General features: G+C 36.7%; 1 protein-coding gene across 4 annotated transcripts in view; it reads right to left on the reverse strand.

Annotated features, from left to right (window-relative positions):
- UBR2 (ubiquitin protein ligase E3 component n-recognin 2) overlaps window positions 1–18,412 on the reverse strand; it is a 115,540-nt gene that overhangs the window by 21,285 nt on the left and 75,843 nt on the right. For 2 of the 4 annotated variants that reach the window (XM_082664447.1, XM_082664449.1), the window contains exons 25-36: window positions 18,107–18,261; window positions 16,288–16,390; window positions 13,147–13,256; window positions 12,961–13,041; window positions 12,441–12,619; window positions 11,508–11,707; window positions 9,399–9,492; window positions 8,431–8,592; window positions 6,815–6,915; window positions 6,032–6,110; window positions 3,046–3,194; window positions 2,579–2,634 (exon numbers count right to left, since the gene is read on the reverse strand). In XM_082664447.1, the coding sequence (XP_082520573.1) occupies window positions 2,579–2,634; window positions 3,046–3,194; window positions 6,032–6,110; window positions 6,815–6,915; window positions 8,431–8,592; window positions 9,399–9,492; window positions 11,508–11,707; window positions 12,441–12,619; window positions 12,961–13,041; window positions 13,147–13,256; window positions 16,288–16,390; window positions 18,107–18,261 (1,469 nt within the window). Of the gene's footprint in view, window positions 1–2,578; window positions 2,635–3,045; window positions 3,195–6,031; window positions 6,111–6,814; window positions 6,919–8,430; window positions 8,593–9,398; window positions 9,493–11,507; window positions 11,708–12,440; window positions 12,620–12,960; window positions 13,042–13,146; window positions 13,257–16,287; window positions 16,391–18,106; window positions 18,262–18,412 lie in introns of all 4 variants that reach the window. The other 2 variants (XM_082664446.1, XM_082664448.1) reach the window with 1 other exon arrangement.

Below are 18,412 nucleotides of genomic sequence, written 5' to 3' on the forward strand. Positions count from 1 at the left end.
TCTTAAAGAGGAGTCATTTGCTTAGGGCACTTGGGCAGAGGCAAAAGTCTGGGACTAGCATTTGGGGATCAGTAATGATTCTGCAATCCTGGCCCATGGATGTGGGGATTGGCAGGAGGTGAGTGACAATGGAGAAGTAACATTTAAGAGATATGATCAGGGTTACTTTTTAGAGAACCTCTCTGATAATATATTAGGAGAGAGTGAGATTCAGGGTAGAGACAGTTACAATAATCTAGGCAAGAAAAGATATAGGGGCTGAACCAAATCAGTAGAAATAGGAATGGAAGAACTAGGACAAATATGCAGGAGAGAAATTCAACAAACTCTGCTGATCAATTGGATATGAACATCCAGACCAAAAGATGCATCCAAAAGGACTTGCAACTTTCTGGCAGGCTTGGTCACCTCGATGGACAGTGGTGACATTAACTAAGACTCTAAATATAGGAAGAAAAATTAATTTGGATTGTTCAGTTTGAGGTATCTTTAGGAGATCCAGGTGAAAAAATGGCACTGAGATAATAGATCTGGTTTAGAGATAAACAGGTGGGAATCATTTGGATATAACTGGAATCAGAGACATAGATGGGGCTGACCAGGGAAGAGTATCAGATGATTGAGTCATGGGCCAAACTCTGGGGGTTTAAAATAACATTTACAGCACAAAGGAGGGAAAGCAGACTGAGAAGGAGCCGCCAGAAAGGCAGGGAGAAAACCATGAATGTCACAGAAATCAAGAGAGAAAATGAGTTTCACAAAGAAGTAGTTATCAGAATTAAGTAAATAGAATGTCAAATAAGGGCTGAAAAATGCCCACTCACAATGATAATGAGATCATTTGGTGAACTTGGCAAGAGGTGTTTCCGAAAAGTGAGAAAGTGTTGGCGAGGGGTGGTGGTGGTGAAGCCAAACTGCAGGGAGTTGAAAAGTGAAGAAATTGGAGCCAGAGTATACATTATTGTTTAAAGACGTTTCGCTGTGTATAAAATTTCTCTTAGGATGTGAAGTGAAATTAAAAACTGTAGGTGCTATTTATCTGTATTTAAACATTTTTCATTGCATGGTGAAATAAGTGAAATATGCGTTAAAATCGCTTGCTTGGTTATAAAAAGGAATGAAAAAGCTAGGGTGATAGAAGATAATATTGAGGGCAAGAGTAAGAGGAATAATGGAGCACACTTGTGAACAGGGCAAGTGCCAGGAGTGAAAGAGGTAGAAGAAGGGATAACTGATGGAGAGGGGATGGATTCCAAACAATAGATGGAAAGATAAGCTACTTTACCCGGAGGTCCCTTATCCTCTGATATAGGAGGGAAAGGTCAGTGGAGAGGTACGTAAATTTGAAAAGCAGAAGTCAAAAAAATAGAATGAGTTCGTCCCTAATGGCTATATACTTAAAAAAATTAAATTTCTCTTATGAACGTAGAAAAAAAACTTAGATAAAATATTAGTAAATCAAATATAATCATATATAAAAAGGATACTCTACATGACCAAGTTGGGATTATTTCAGGAATGCAAGGTTGCTTTAACGATCAATATAAACAGATTACACAAAATCATATTAGCAGAAAAACAGATGAAGAGCCGACGGTGTGCCAAAGAGGTAGAGTGAAGTACACAAAATCAAGAAAATGTGTAAGAACTGCCTTAAAAGCCAAAGTAAACTCTATTCTATACATGTGATTGCCTTTTCAATATCAGCATACTTATCAACTCTTATTTACTGTAGCAAAAGAATGTCACAGTCAATCCATCATATATCACAGTTAAGAATACAGGGTACTGCTATTCTGCTGATTTACCACAAAGATACAATTCAGGGCAGTTTTAATACCAGGTCTACTCCTAGATATTCCAATTTAATAAGTCAAAGTGACCAGCTATCTGTATTTTTTAAAAACTCCAAAGAGTTAGGGCTCTTACATCAGTGGTTCTCAATCCTGGCCTCGGGGGTGGGGGAAGCTTTTTAAAAAATATTAATGCCTGGGGCCTATCTCCAGAGACTCTGATTTAACTGACCCATAGTAGGGCCTAGGCACTTTTAAAAGCTCCCCAGGTGATTCTACGTGAATAAAATTACATGCACTTTTATGATTATAAGTTTGAATGGTAAGTAGTAGAAGCAGCTGACACTAGCTACATTGTAAAAATTAGCAAGCTTTAATTGTATATTCCTTCACTTTTCTACGCATTATATGTACTGTTTTGAAATTAATTTGTACTTATTTACATGTTGCTTATAATGGGTAGTCAAATGTGGTAGAGGGTATGTTCTGATCTCTATTTCCAACTACGGCACTAAACATTCAAGAACAAGCACTTTGTTTTTAGTTCCCCATCCCCCCATTTTTTCACATGTTTAACCAAAAGAGATGAAGTCTATTTAAAAGAAAAATAATGAAAAATTAAATAAGAAACATTACGTCTCCAGTGTTGTTACAGAAAATGGGTTTTACCGCAAAAGGAATGAACCTATGCTTAAATAACCACTTCAGGTTTTTTGGATTAAAAAAAGCAGAACAACCTAATTTCTACTCCACCATTCCATGAATTGAGTAAACTGATAACTTACCAGTCTGCAAGGCAAAGGACTGAACAACGGTTTATCTTCATCATTTAAAATTCTTTCTGAGGATTAAAAATGGTAAAGATGGTAAATTTTATGTTTTGTACATTTTATTACAAGTTTAAAAAAAAAGTAAAAAAAAAATTCTTTCTCCCGAAAGCACAATATTGTCAGGTTTTGAAATCTTTAAGTCATTTCACAAGAATTAACTTTGGATAAGAAGTAAAAATGAGGAAATATTCCCTTAACTGACAAGAAGCTATAACCACCATTAAAATGAGTTCTCTGTTGCTGTGGTTAATTTATAAACCGTCAATCTAATATTCTGTCAGCACACTACATTTCCTGCTTCAAAGTCTTTATATTATTTGATATTGTTGCCCACATTAAACATCTCTGTTTAAATACAGGATTCTACACACAACTCATGTCAATGTATGCTTGAGATTTAAAGACACAACTGAATCTCTTACCTATGCTTTGGATGGTGTACGCACAACTACCCCAGCACATTATGGGGACACGGGGATCCTCTTCATTGGGATGAACCTTTAGTCCCACCTTATATGTAGCAGTTCCAAATGTTGTTAGCATTTCTTTTATGCTTTCAGAATAAGGATTCCTGAAGTGAACATGTACAGGATTAGCTCAAAACAATGTGCTCACATCAATCAAAGGGCTCAGTTTCTTAACAGCTATTTTCTATGTTGGAATTGAACCACTGAAACTACCTAAAGATAGTTGTATGAAAAGGGGGAATGAAAGACATGCAAACGGTCCCTGCCTGAGAGGGGTTATGCTCTACTTGGGTTGGCAGCAGTGACGCACAGGCCTGAAAACAAGCTATTAGGGTGAAGGTCTACACACTGAACTATTGGATCCTGGACCTCTTCCCCATCTCAAGAACATCAGCAATGTGTACCTACTGCCATAGATTTTAGTTTCTCCAGTGAAGAATTCTCAGGAAAAGCCGTTTTTACACATTGACATTTGGGGGTCCCAAGTGAAAGACTGGCCAGGGCCTGATCACCTCGTGAGGCTCATAGGTCAGCAAGCTCCAACCTGCCCACCAGGTATCCAGTGAGCTTCTTAGTGCCTTGTTCTTGAAGTCACCCAAGGACCAATAAACATTTAAGAAAAGAATCAAACATCAAAGACATAAACACCAAAACAAACAAGCAGAAAAAGGAACTCAGGGAAAACGGAGACAGGGTAGAAAACAACCAATTTATAAAAAAATTCGGGGACTTTCCTGGTGGTGCAGGGGTTAAGAATCTGCCTGCCAACGCAGGGGACACAGGTTCGATCCCTGGTCCAGGAAGATCCCACATGCTGTGGAGCAACTAAGCCCGTGTGCCACAAATACTGAGCCTGTGCTCTAGAGCTCACGAGCCACAACTACTAAGCCTGTGTGCCACAACTACTGAAGCCCATGGGCCTAAAGCCTGTGCTCCGGAACAAGAGAAACCACCACAATGAGAGGCCCACACACTGCAACGAAGAATAGCCCCTGCTTGCCGCAACTAGAGAAAGCCCGTGTGCAGCAGTGAAGACCCAATGCAGCCATACACACCTACATAAATAAATAAGGAGATCAGTCCAAGAGGGCCAAGAATGAACTAACAGTAGGACTACCTCAAAGAATGGAAAAACCAAGAGAAAATTATCTAAGGAACAAAATAAAACATTCCCCAAACTGAAGGATATGAATCTTCAAAGAGCCTGTTGAAAACGTGGCGAAATGAATGAAGACTCACATACCAAGGAATATCACAGAGAAATTTCAGAACATTGGGAATTAATGAGACAATCACAACAGTTTCCAGAAGTAATAAAGTTACAACGGAACAGGAATCAGAATGGTGTTAATTTCTCAGTGGGTGCTAGAAGTTAGTAAACACTGCCTTCAAAATCTACATGTAAAGTTACTTCTAACCTATAATTCTATACCCAAACCATCTATTAAGCATATGGATATAATAAATGTATTTTCAGACATGGAAAATTTAACACCCAGGCACCTTTTCTTAGGAATCTGCTGAGAGATGCAACATGAGGGAGTAAATTAAGAAAGGAAGGAGAGGACTTCCCCAGTGGTTAAGATTCCGCACTCCCAAAGCAGGGGGTGTGGGTTCAATCACTGGTCAGGGAACTAAAATCCTACATGCCACAGGTGCGGCCAAAAAAAAAAAGAGAGAGAGAAGTACAAGATCCAGCAAACAAGAGGAGCAGGGCTAGGGGAAGTCTTAGGGTGACAGCTGTGCCCTGTCCTGATTGGCATGGGAGGGCAAAGGCTGTGGGAGGAGGGCTCCAGGAAGGAAGATCATCTGATGAATCTGAGCACTGATAGCTACTGCTAGGCATCTGACAGGTCTACTGCAATGTTTAGGGGAAAAAAAAGTATTATATACAAAGAAAACCAAGTATATGAAAAAAATAAGGTAATTATTAACCACAGGAAAACAAAATGTATAAGAAAGGAAAATTTACCACACAACTTATCAGTAGAAACAATTATAATATAAAAACTGACAAATGATTTAACCAAAAATTGTGAAATAACTCTATAGGTAGACTGGCGAGGAATAGTGAATAGGGTAGAGGTCAAAGTTGAATCCTAAATTACTAGTCAACAGAAAGATACTGTTTAAAAAAATGATAAATCAAGACACAGCTGATTAAGCATTTTAATTAGAAATATGGAAGTACGTAGCAGAAGAAACAAAATGACAGGACTGGGGATAGGGAGGAGGAATGTGAGAGGCACAGGACTGATGTTCTTTCTGTTTAAGCCCTCCAGTAGTATTTTTACTGAGTAATTTAGTATTTGCCAGGCACAGCTTCCAGGTAACGTTAAATGTATTGTCACTTTATCTTTATAACACTTATGAGGTAGATATTATTATCTTCCCTTTACAAATGAGGAAACTGAGTGAGGTACAGAGAGGTCAAGCAATTTGCACAAAGTTGCACAGCTTATAAGCAGTGGTGCTGGAACTGAACAAAAGCAGTCTAGCTCTAGAATCTGGGTTATACCTTGTAACTTACTGGCTATGGGTAAAATTAGGCTGCAAACACTCTGGTTTTGGTCCTGAGTTATTAAGAGGTTGATGGGGCCATAAATAGAAAACAGAAGTCAGAAGGAAGCATGGGCTTTGGTGGGGGAGCTGAGCACCTTAGGTTTAGATGTACTGATGAGGTGTCGTCAAGGAGAGCCAGATCAAGGGGTATAGGAGGGAGTCAGGAACATAGACTAGGAGAGGTCTGTGAGAATTAAACATGCCATGTAGTTCATAGGTTTTTATCAATACACCTGCAGTAAATATTCTTAAGTCTCAGAATTCAAGATCAGTGTCCTGTAACATTTTGCTCCCTAACTTGACAAACGATATTCTTACTAACTGCTGACTTAATTTTTCATTTCAAGTGGGCCAAATTTAAAAGGAATAATATACTCACTTAGGATGAAAATCAGGCCTAAATCCTTCAGGGAGCTGCAATTCATCCACATTTTCTAAATTCTTTGATAAGGCAGTATCTACAGAAACAAGCATTTTATACTATTATTCTTTAGTCCACAATATTTCTATAAATTTCAGTCACAAATTTCATTCTAAATTTAGGTCAAAGAAATTTTAAAAAATGGGAAAAATTCCCATTAATGAAAACCAGTATAATATACATTCAAAGCATGAGAAACACTATTGCTCTGGATGACCTAGGTACCTTCTTCAGTCACCTGTGCTTCTCCTCAAAGTAAAGCCACTGGAATGTAGCTAGGGAAGGTAAGAAAAGGAAGAGTATGCCGTTTTGTTTCCTTATAAACCAATGGTATAAATTCTGCTCAGACTGTTTTCCCTCAAGGTCGGGAGTGCAGTGCATGTCTATCAAACTTGGGAAGCCTTTGGTAATGCCAACAATATAGTGAGTCAGCCCACAGAGAATAAAGCCAGCTCTTCCATACTTAGTTACATCTCCCCGACCCCCAGAAGCTCTTCAATAAAATGGGGGAGTAAGTGAGAAGTATTTATCATAAACTTCACATGAGCTTGTGTGTTTTCAAGGAATAGGAGTAATGTAGCAGATTCAAATTTAGTTCATTAAGACAAAGAAAATTAGAGAAAGTCAAATTTTAAAGTGAGAGGCTTCATTTTTAAAATATTTTAAAACAATTTATTCTGAAACTATTTCCCAATGGTTTCAGACGTTAGGGAAAAATGAAAGCAGGTTATCAGAACTTACTAGGAGTATTTTCTTCTTTCCTAAGAACCTGTAATGCTTTTATTTGCTGAGATATTGTTCTAATCCACTGAGTCAGATTTGGTTGGTCTGAAAAATGTAACCTGCTAGAAAAGATTATAGAGAGTGTTTAGTATTCTGTTGCTGCTTAGTTTAAGATACAAAAAAGACTCCTTAAATGATCACAGGTATATTTTAGACACACTTCAAATATTAAAAAAACAAAAAAAAAACCTAGGGGAAAATTTGTTGCTTTTTAAGAAGTCAGAATAAGTATTTACCAATGGAAATGAAAATACATTATTCGTCAATATGATGCTGATAATTATTAGCACCATATTGAATTATCTGTCAAATATGTCACTTTTTCGGTACTGGAATTTATTAGTATTTCTTAAATATCATAATCACCACACCACGGACACTATTTATTGAGTGCTTATTATATTGCAAGCCCTTAGTTATGTTGTGAGCATTTTACAGTATTATATTTAATCCTCAGAATCTTTAATGAAATAGGTTATATTATTGTCCCCATTTTACAGATGAGGAAACTGAGGTTTAGAGCTATGTTACTTGAGTAAGGCCATATATGGGACAGATGTGGCATTCAAACCCAGCTATATCAGACTCCACAGCCTGTGTTCTTTTAACAAATGTGCCATAACTGACTCTCCTGGGAAAAAAAGCAAAATCTGAACCACAAAAGTGATTGTTTTCTCCTTACATGCAGAGAATTCTTAATCTAACAATGACTAATTTCTTTACCAGTTCAAATGCAGGTATAAGTCAGCACCATGATATGCTTTTCTGATTAAAATGCATGAGCTTACATGCATATCTAATGGTATTTTAAGAACACTGTGTAGTAGCATAGACTAAGACACCATGGTTTTAACTCCTAAAATTGAAGAGAAAAAAACTGACCCTGCTTTATTTAAACCCAAATAGTAGCACAGAAATAAACAGATGATTCATATTCACAAAACTCAAATTAGTATTTGTGAATGTAAGACAGACACCATAAACTGAGTAACAAAGGTCAGGTTTGAAGAGGAGACACTATCAAATTCATATCTGAAATGAGTATGTCTAATACTCCTATTAACTGAAAGTGCACTAAAAATTATGAAATGACAAAAACTGTGCATTTTAAATATACTAACAGATTTTCACTTTTTGGCCCAATTTTTGAATTGGCCAGTAAATTGCAAAAAATTATATTTAATTGTTAGTATGTTCAAAAATGTCCGTTTGAGCTGCCCCTTCTCCCCCTATCAATTTACTGAGCATCTCTTAAAACGTATGAGGGAGATATTTAAAGTGGGGTCTTAGAAATAAAGGAGACAGTTTTCATGAACACATGGGAACTTTATATCCTTTATAGTGCTTACAGGTGACCAAGAAACTGTTAAATTTTAGCCTGTTCCTTTCTAAAAACCAAAATCATATTTCATAGGTCAGCTAGAAGAAATAACTAAATAAAAAGTTTGGAAAGTACCTGGAAAACATTATGCATTTACCTAGAGTGATCTCCTCACCCAGCTGTTGTTTATTATTTCATTACCTTCAAAGGAAACTAGTTCTTTGATATAAAGGTTTTATGAGCCAAAACTTACCTATTAAAAATATTTCTTGGAGGAAGCAGCAGAGGAATAACAGTATTACTCAAGCATTCACAAAGGGGACAAAGGAATTCTCCATTTTCTACATCATAGCTTGTATGTAAGCGTAATCTCTGTTGCCTTCGCTGTTCTTTAGCTTGAACGGAATCAAAATACCTTTAACAATTAGAAAACATGAGGTATCAAAAACAATGGTAATTTTTAAAAATGAGAGCCACAAGCTTCAACATTTTAAACAATTTGTTTCCACAAAAAAAATCTAAAAATTAAAATCTTGAAATGACCTGAATTATTTTTAACAGTGATACTCTAATTTTGAGTTGATGTAATTACCAAAACGGGTTAAGAGTTCTAAAACAGGAGAATCAAAAAAAGACTGCCTTGCAAACAATCATTCACAATGTAGCATATTTCTTGGTCCCAGTGCTCTGCGGTTACTCCCCCAGTGCTGGTGACTACTTACTAGGGGCAGTTCATAACAACTCAATGAGCAGAGCACTAGAATAACAGCACTGATTTGTTGGTTTTGCGGAAGCATAGAAAGCACCAAAGTAGAATAAGTTTGAAGTTATCCCATCTTAGCTCAGGGAGCTATGACAATCTTAGGAACTAACCAGACAAGCACTACCATCTTCAGAATCAAGAGTTGTTCACCCTGGACCCAAAGAAAGACATATTTCTAGGGTTTATACCACTGTAAAAATCCTTTACTTCATCTAGTCTGTTAGATCCCCACATTAAAAAATACATTTGATATACTATGAAGTTTCTAAGTCACTCCTTTAAATGTAATGACAAAGCAAATTAATTTTGTTATTTATTAGGCAGTAATACGGAGTTTTCTTCTTCAAACATCTTTAGTTCTTTCTCCCTTTTTCTAGAATGGAATTTCCTTTATTAAAAAATTTAATTTTGAGCCTTTGGATAAGCTTCTCTTGACTAATATTAAGAATATAAATTACCTTTGCCAACAATGGGCATGCATAATGTGCCCACAGCTACCAGTGTGTGTTCCACAAGACAGATCAGGGTGCATGAATAATGGATCATATTTTTCTGCATTATAAAACAAACAAAAAACAAAGCGAAAAACCAAGCATTTAATATTCCTATAACAAATGTACAACTTTAAACTGTGAAATCCTTACTAAGGGCCTGTAAACTTCAAATGATATGCTAGTTTATTCCTTTGATTTGAGATACCAATAATTTATGCAAGACCCCGGATTATTCAGAATACAGGACTCTCTAATTTTCATTACCCTGAGCAAGTTAATGAAACATCCCTGAATTGTTAACTGAAACTGGGATCCCATATTTAAGTACATCTAATCTTTTGAACATTTCATATTTTCAGGGCACTGAGAGACTCCTATTCCCCGAAAATGCCCTGAGCCTGAGGTAAAAGGGATATTCTTCAGGGAGAGGTCTTTAATACCTTCAGGGCAGCTGGGTCACAATGATCTCTAACAAAAAAAGATGTCCTGGCAGTAGAGGAGAATCTGCCTAAAGACAATCATGCAGAGACTAGCAATAATTACTATACCAGAGTCAAAGCTGCAGCAAAATATCTGGGACAGCAGCCCAGACCAGAGTAGGGAAAAACAGGCAATTCAGACAGTCTTCTGCTCTGGTACTAATTTTTTATATTTAAAGGAGATGAAAAATGAAGACAAACATAAAGTGGGTAGCTGGCTTCTTTGGGAATTCTTGAATTCTCTACATAAATTAGTATAATCTTGGAAATTCCCTAACATTAAATTACTCAAGTTTCAATTTGCTTTGTATAATAGAACAGTACAAATTTCACAGCATAAAGAAAATCTTTTATGACATAAATTGTGAAAGCATTAAAAAAATCCACTTATAGCCAAGTACTAAATACAATTGGTATTTTATCTTTATCTTCAGCCTGGAATAAAATTTGTAAATCGCCTAGTACAAATGATCATTTCTTAAGGTGAAGCTGACCAATGTATCTTAACTAGGGTGCTTGAGAGCCACACTGTGAAGATTTTCATTATAGAGAAAAGGCAAACTTACCAGTGGTCTCTCACACCTCCTTCCAATCATACAATGTGAAAAGCACTGGCTAAATTAAGTGCTTTGGAAATTAAAACACAGTTCCTACTCTCAAGAAGTTTACTGGTATCATTGAGGCATATGCACACATAAACAAATGTAAGAGTAGAAACATAAAAGTATCTGCGGTGGACACAATAAGGTGCAGCCCAGAAGCCCCTGCAGGAATGAATGACTTACTCCCTCAGCTGTTAGAAGAGAGCACTCAACTGTTATCCCTCTTTAAGGGACTTTGCTCAGGGTCACACTACTTTGATCAAGGTCACACCTCTTTCCAGAGGTAGGCCACAACCAGTCACTGATCAGTGTCAGGGTATAAAGACCTAGCCCCCTTGCCCCAAGTTGGGACACCTCTGAAGGGCCATTCAGCTCCAGAGATCCCATGGGGTTGGTTAAGGTCTTTTGGGGACTGCATCATAGCTCAACTTCTCCCTTTGCCCAAACCTGCTTCCTTCCCCTCCATTCCACGTTGATCCCAAGACTCTTGAATAACATCCTGCACTGCATGGTAATCTCTATCTCAATAATCTAAATGAGAATCTGGCTCAAGGACAGCTTCTCACAGGGGTGACTCACACCACTGTTAGATCAAGGGATTCCACTGATAGATCAAGGGATTCCACCCTGGATCTATCCATGAGATAAAATAATTATGGAGATAAAATAGTTATTGTTATTTAAGTGTCAACTAATTATTGGACTTTACAAATGTGAAGAATGGGAAAGACTGTTAAGTACCAAAGTAGTTAATGAAACAAAGAATAGCTTTCTTTTGAATCCCTGCTATTTATCAGCTGCGTAATTCAGGCATAATACTTAACCTTCTGGAGTGTTTCCACATCTGTCAAGTGAGGAATTCCTAAGTTACCTGCTCAAGATACCACCAAGCCTACAGTTACTATTAGGTTAATAAAATCTCTGTATATCACCTACCATACTATGTGGCAGTCATTATTAAGAGGGAGGATGAGGATATAGCTATGGCTTACCTGGATCCTGAATGAATTTACTTCTGTTTTTAGATAATACAGTTGATCTCTGAACAAATGCTGCCAGGACCATTGCCCTGCTTTCCACCTTGACCTCTTGCTCTTCTTGACACAATATACAGGTAACAAATTGTCTTTGTTCAGGGACCGGAGTCTGTGCTGGGCCCAATGCCGTACGAGTCATATCTGAAACCATAGGGCTGGAATAAAAAGGTTAGGAGTATAATTAATGAGCCTAGGAAGTTTCTATAGAATCATAACACAGTAGATTCTAGGTAAGTAGAAACGTATTTAAAACACGCAGTTTTTTGTTTTTTTTAAAAAATATTTATTTATTTGGCTGTGCCGGGTCTTAGTTGCAGCACGTGGGATCTTTGATCTTTGTTGAGGCGTGCGGATCTTTAGTTGCGGCATGTAAAGTCTTGGTTGCAGCATGTGGGATCTAGTTCCCTGACCAGGGATCGAACCTAAGCCCCCTGCATTGGGAGCGCAGAGTCTTAGCCACTGGACCACCAGGGAAGTCCCTAAAACACACAGTATTGATGACTTGATTTGAGAGACCCAAGTCTTTCATATATATCAAAACCATCTCCTTCAATCCTCATAGCAATCCAATATGCAACACATAAGCCAGACACGAAGTTAACTGAGCCCAGTGTATTCATTCTTTTATGAATCTCAAGGGTCTTCTGTATAACTTACATTTTAAGCATACATATGAATTCTCTTATCTATAGTCAAGAGACATGCTCATAATCATATGCTAATAAACTCAGATTTCTAAGATTAAGTCCTCTAACTACAAGGCCACAAAATTTATCAACTCTTCTAAGTTATTCTATGATTAAGTGTACTTATAAAGAAAAAAAACCAAACATCTTCCTCAGTTGAGAACCATGGTCAAGAGTTTCAAAAATTGTGATTAATTTTTACCTATTATCAAGAACAGCAGAGATAGAGGCATCCAGTTCTAATGTCTGCTGAAAGAGTTCTTTGTTCTCATCAATAAAGTGCCGCTGCATCTCAGACATCTGGGCCATGATCTTTTCTCTGCGCAGTCTGGCAATCTCGGCTTTTCTCTTCCTCTCAGCTTTGTCTTTGTCTCTCGAACTCTGAAATTACGCTTCATTTAATTAGACCATTAGAGGCTAAATGCATATTTTTTCCCCCAAAGCAGAAACATCTTTATTGTAAATACTAATTAAAAACTATTCTATAATCTCACTTTTATAAACGAAGAGCAAAGATTTCTCAATCAACCTAACATGTTAAAAGAAAAAAAAAAAAGGCAGTCCAAAAAGACAGCTACAAAAATATAAACAAATGGTGGCACACTTCTTGGGATTTACATGTTTGTGAATAACATCAACTACCAACTTAATGCAGATAAATTTAATTGTTTATAGTGAGCTTGCCACAATTTTTCAGCATTACCACACTTTACATCTTATACCTCTTCCATTATGGTTCCTTCTGTCTCTGCCACAGGACTGGTGGATGAACTCTCCTTTATCTTCTTAATAGCATTAAAAGTCTATGAAAAAAATATCGTTATTCTGAAGCTATGAAACATTATAAAAATTTAAAGATAAACATTTAATATTTCTCACAAAAAGCAGAGTGATGCAGGAAATTTTACCTTTAATATCCACTTAATCATATCTTTGTGGACTTCTAGGTAGGGAGCATTTTGTAGTGTTTCCAGCATAGCTAGTATGCTAGGAGAGTTGTTTGGTGCTTCACCAGGTTCTGAGGCAGAAGAAAAAAAGGGCACACGAACAACAGCTAAGACTTCATAGTGCTTATTACTGTGCACAGGAAGATACATGAAGTTGCTTATAACATTTGCCCATCATTTGCCCATCATTTGATTACAGCTCAACTTAGAAATTTTAAGTACCTCTCGAAATGTGACATATTTGTATTTTACAAACAAGTTGTTAACAACTAGAATGCTTTAATCATTCAAAACTGACATCTTACACCAAATGATTATTTTAACATAGCCTCTAGCAAAATTAAATAAAAACCCAGCTGAAGGGCTTCCCTGGTGGCTCAGTGGTTGAAAGTCCGCCTGCCGATGCAGGGGATGTGGGTTCCGTGCCCCGGTCTGGGAGGATCCCACATGCCGCGGAGCGGCTGGGCCTGTGGGCCATGGCCGCTGAGCCTGCACGTCCGGAGCCTGTGCTCCGCAACGGGAGAGGCCACAACAGTGAGAGGCCCGCGTACCGCAAAAAAACACAAAAAACAAAAAAACACCCAGCTGAAAGGTCTACCTGAGATTTTACAAGTCTAAGAAAATGAATCAGGATTATAGGAGTCCATGAGTATATAACATGTATCTATTTGTTTTGACCTTTTCTTTAATGAAAACCTAGATTCAAAATAAAACAAATTTCTTCCTCTATGGATTACTTTATTTTGAGAAAAAGACATAAAAGTCTATTACTGTCAGGAGTACATTTAATACAATATTAGCTAATTTAGTTTTATAGTTGGAAATATCCAATTATTAATTTTATTGATTTAAGAAACATTTGTGGCAAAATATTACTCTTTCCTAAGAGGGTAAGAGACCAAACTATGTGATATTTTTAAAAAAATGTAATTTAATTTAATTGTTATTTTTTTGGCTGTGCCACATGGCTTGTGGGATCTCAGTTCCCCGATCAGGGACTGAACTTAGTTCCTCAGCAGTGAAAGCTCCGAGTCCTAACAACTGGACCGCCAGGGAATTCCCTGAACTATGTGATCTTTAATATTCTTCCAGATCTGAAATTCGGTCGCTGTGGATTAGGGATCTGTCTCTAAATGGTTTGTCTTTTGTTTGTATGTATGTATGCATGTATTTATTTATGGTTGCACTGGGTCTTTGTTTCTGTGTGCAGGATTTCTCTAGTTGCGGCGAGCAGGGGCTACTTTTCGTTGCACTGTGCTGGCTTCTCATTGCGGTGGCTTCTCTTGTTGCGGAGCACAGGCTCTAGACGTTCAGGCTTCAGTAGTTGTGGCACGTGGGCTCAGTAGTTGTGGCTCGCGGGCTTAGCTGCTCCATGGCACGTGGGATCTTCCTGGCCCAGGGCTTGAACCTGTGTCCCCTGCACTGGTAGGCGGATTCTTAACCACTGTGCCACCACAGAAGTTCCAATAGTTTGTTTTAATTATATAAAATGTTTAAAGAGAAATAGGAGGACTGTCTAGAGAAAATGATGATTGTTGAAAAAAAAGAAAGAAGCAAAAGAGAACCTGAGATCAAATGAAATAAGGGAGTTTTCTGTGTGGTTATCCCAAAGTAAAAAAACTGCAGATAAAGAATGTACAACAGAAACAATGTTAATGTTAATCGATAGAAAGAAACACTGGCAGAGAAAAGAGCTGGGAAAGGCTGGCACCCAAGAACATAGTCTTCAGTGGGGAAAGACAGCTCCCCTTCTTCCTCCCACTTACCTGGATGTGGGCAAAATGGGAAAAACAGAGATTTAGCAGCAACCAGGACTATTCCTCCTCATCCCCCAGTGGAACCTAGTATTCTCACAGTCATTATCTTTTAGGAAGAAATGGCAGAGAACACAATACTAAACAAAGTTACAGAAATGCTCCCTTGCAATCAGGAATTCAGAAACTCCTATTATACCACCACAAATTCATTTAAGCATCTCAGCAAATCACTGATTGCAGGTCTGGAGCAGGTAAAGTACAAGATGAGCCTCAGACACCTTTTGTGCCAGAAAGCAAGGTGGTGCTCAAATACTAATGGGGTTGGGTCAAAAGGACACAGAGCCAATTGAACAGACTCCCACTACCCAGAAGTGGCACAGTTTGAGCATCAAAAGGAGTATTGATTATAACTGACTATAAAACACTGAAAAAAAACCCATGAGTAATATTAAAAAACAAAAGAACCACAAAAAAACGTAAGCAAACCAAAAAGATTCACAGTTGCCACTACTTCAGGTACCTATTAGAACTGCTTATTCTGAAAATTAATAAAGGAAACGTTTTTATTTAGAGATGAAGTATTATGACATCTGAAACAAATGGTTCAGGGAATTCCCTGGCAGTCCAGTGATTAGGACTCTGTGCTTCCACTGCAGGGGGCCCGGGTTCGACCCCTGGTTGAGGAACTAAGATCCTGCATGCTGTGCAGCACAGCCAAAAGATAAATAAACAAAAAACCAAATGGTTCAAAAAAGTGTTCAAACATAAAGCAAATATAGCAAAACACTAACTACTGAATCTAGGTGGCAGGTATATAGATGTTTACTGTACAACTCTTCCAACTTGTCTGTATGTTTGAAATTTTAATATTAAAAAGCAAGAAAAAATATTTCTTTGGTCCTCTCAAAAAAAGTCACATTACTTTATATAAAATGTAATCCTCTATAGCTAATTTTCTTATTTTCATTACTTTTTATAAGATAATAGCAACAATTTAAAAGTGAAATCCTAATAGCAAACTCTGTGTTTTTAAAAGTATATACTAGAGTTTAAATTTATGTCCTATACTGATTTCAAACTAAGGAATCCTCATTACTTTTTCCTGTTTATGAATTAAAATTTATGTTTTTAAAGTATGGGTAGGCCCTAAGTATTTTTATAAAAATGTATCAGGATCTGATACAGTACACAGGATCTGATATAATACACAGGTGAATACAGACAGTCTCAGAAATTTGGATTCATTATAACCTACTTAAAACTTATATGATCAAATAAAAGAGGTTATACTACATTTAAAAATCATGGACATGTTGAGTTAGTTTAGTAAAAACTGTATACATACTCGATATCTTCTGAGTGAAGGTAAACGTTACTACATGCTCCTCCATGACGTTCTCTAAATGCTGTTTTTCTTCTTGTAGTGCCATTCCAATTAAATGTAACACCTAAAATACAGTATGTTTTGTAACTTTTAGTGAAACAAAAATCAAGTACATATTTTTATAAGAAATAAAAAAAATTCACTATTGAAAAAAGATAAACTATTAAACACTAAGTGCAGTAAAAAATAATTCGAAGTACCAATTTTCATGAAATCCAAACTCTAAAGTTCATTTTCTAATAAAGAATTCTCAGCAAGGAAACAAAAATTTCTATTTCAGCTAGGAAGAAAATTCAATTGCAAATTCTTAGGGTAAGTTAAAATTACTAACAGCTGTGACCAGCAATCCATATAATTTTCAGTTTTATTCCATCCCTACACTACAGTCTTAAAAATCACTGATTCTAAGAATCAGTGGCCAAATAATTAGACCTGAAATCATCTATCATGCAATGATCTAATCTATAATACTCCTAGTTCAATTTCTCTAAGGACTAAAAATCTTAATCATCTAAGAGACACACTTTTGTCTCTAATGCCATATCACTTATAAAGATGTTCAGCATACCTCATGAAAAATTCCTTACTAGACTTCTAAGAATATAACTACACTAATCTATTTGCACTTTTATTGTTCTTTATCCTGCTCCCCAATTTTTGAAGGAGATAATGTGTGTGGTGTCTCTGTATCATTCCCTACACATAGGGCTACTGTGGTTGTTAGACTTGGAAGAACTAAGTCAGCCTGAATGACATAAAGCAAATGTATATATAAGATAAATGATGTTCATTCCTCTTTTCTCCATCATTTCCCATACATCTTTTGCTCATTTAATACTGATGGTCTCCAGTATACTGCAACTCCATGCTTTTATATTTTAAGTGTATGTTTGTAAACTGGAGGAGGGTATACATATACAAAAATCTTAGCCAATGAGATACTTGAGCCTGCTGAGACAATGGAAAGAACAGTAACTTTGAAGGAAGGCTCTGGAGGAAGGCTCACCTTCATCTGAATTCTGGCTTCACTGCTTTCAAGTCCCACTAAGCCTAACTTCATCATCTTCAAAATCAAAATAAAAAAAAAAAGCTTTCCTCTAGAGTTTTGAGGGTTACAAATATGGTACATACAAGTGCCTAGCATAGAATAAGGCACAGAGTAGGCTAATAACTGAGTATTATTATTATTATGTTACTTACTAGTTGGGTAACATGGACAAGTCTATCTCACTGAAACTTGCCTTCCTCATCTATACAGTGGAAAAACTATCTACTGATACTCATAGGGGTATTACGTGAATTTAATGAGATAATAATTTATGAATGACTTACATTAAATCTATAAAGTAAAATACAAACAAGGTTCTAGACTTGTCACTAATTAGTTATAGGAACGTAAGTCTCTGACTTTCAATTTCTTCAACTGCAAAACATAAGTATTAATGAACTCAGAGGTTTTTAAAGAGAATTAAGTAAAAACAAATGCAAAGATAACACATAATACAAATATCAGAGTACTGTATAAACAAAGACATATCAGGACCAATCAATGAGAGCAGATCTGCCAACAAGACCAAGGTAACCACAACCATATGGTGTAAAAAAATCTGCCAGGCTCTCATTTTTATGGTCAGACACAAACAGTAACAAAATACTATATTTCGAATTAAGTTGACACTACATTTTATCCTAAGTTTCCTGTGTACAGATATTGACAGGAGTATTTTGTATTTTACTACAAGACCACTAAAATATAAATAATAAATGTCTTCAAACTTACCCTTTGCAGCATGGACTCAGACCAGACATGTCCGTTATGTTCTACAGTCCATTGCAATACTGTTCTCATGATTAACAACATGACATCTGACTGCAAAATGTTAACCAGACTTGCAAACAGAGGGCAGAATGGGGGCAAAACTGGAGGTGGAAGTGCTGAAAATAAAGTTATAATTGGCTTCTTTTGTAGAACATCCTTTAAAAAACAAATGAACAAACAACAAAAACAGCAAAAAACTATCCCTTTGTTACATACTTTTGATAGTCTTCAAAGAATATTCATTTACACACATCTTAAAGCTATATT

This window comes from Grampus griseus (genome assembly GCF_964374135.1).
Source record: "Grampus griseus genome assembly, chromosome: 10".
NCBI classification, from domain to species: Eukaryota; Metazoa; Chordata; class Mammalia; order Artiodactyla; family Delphinidae; genus Grampus; species Grampus griseus.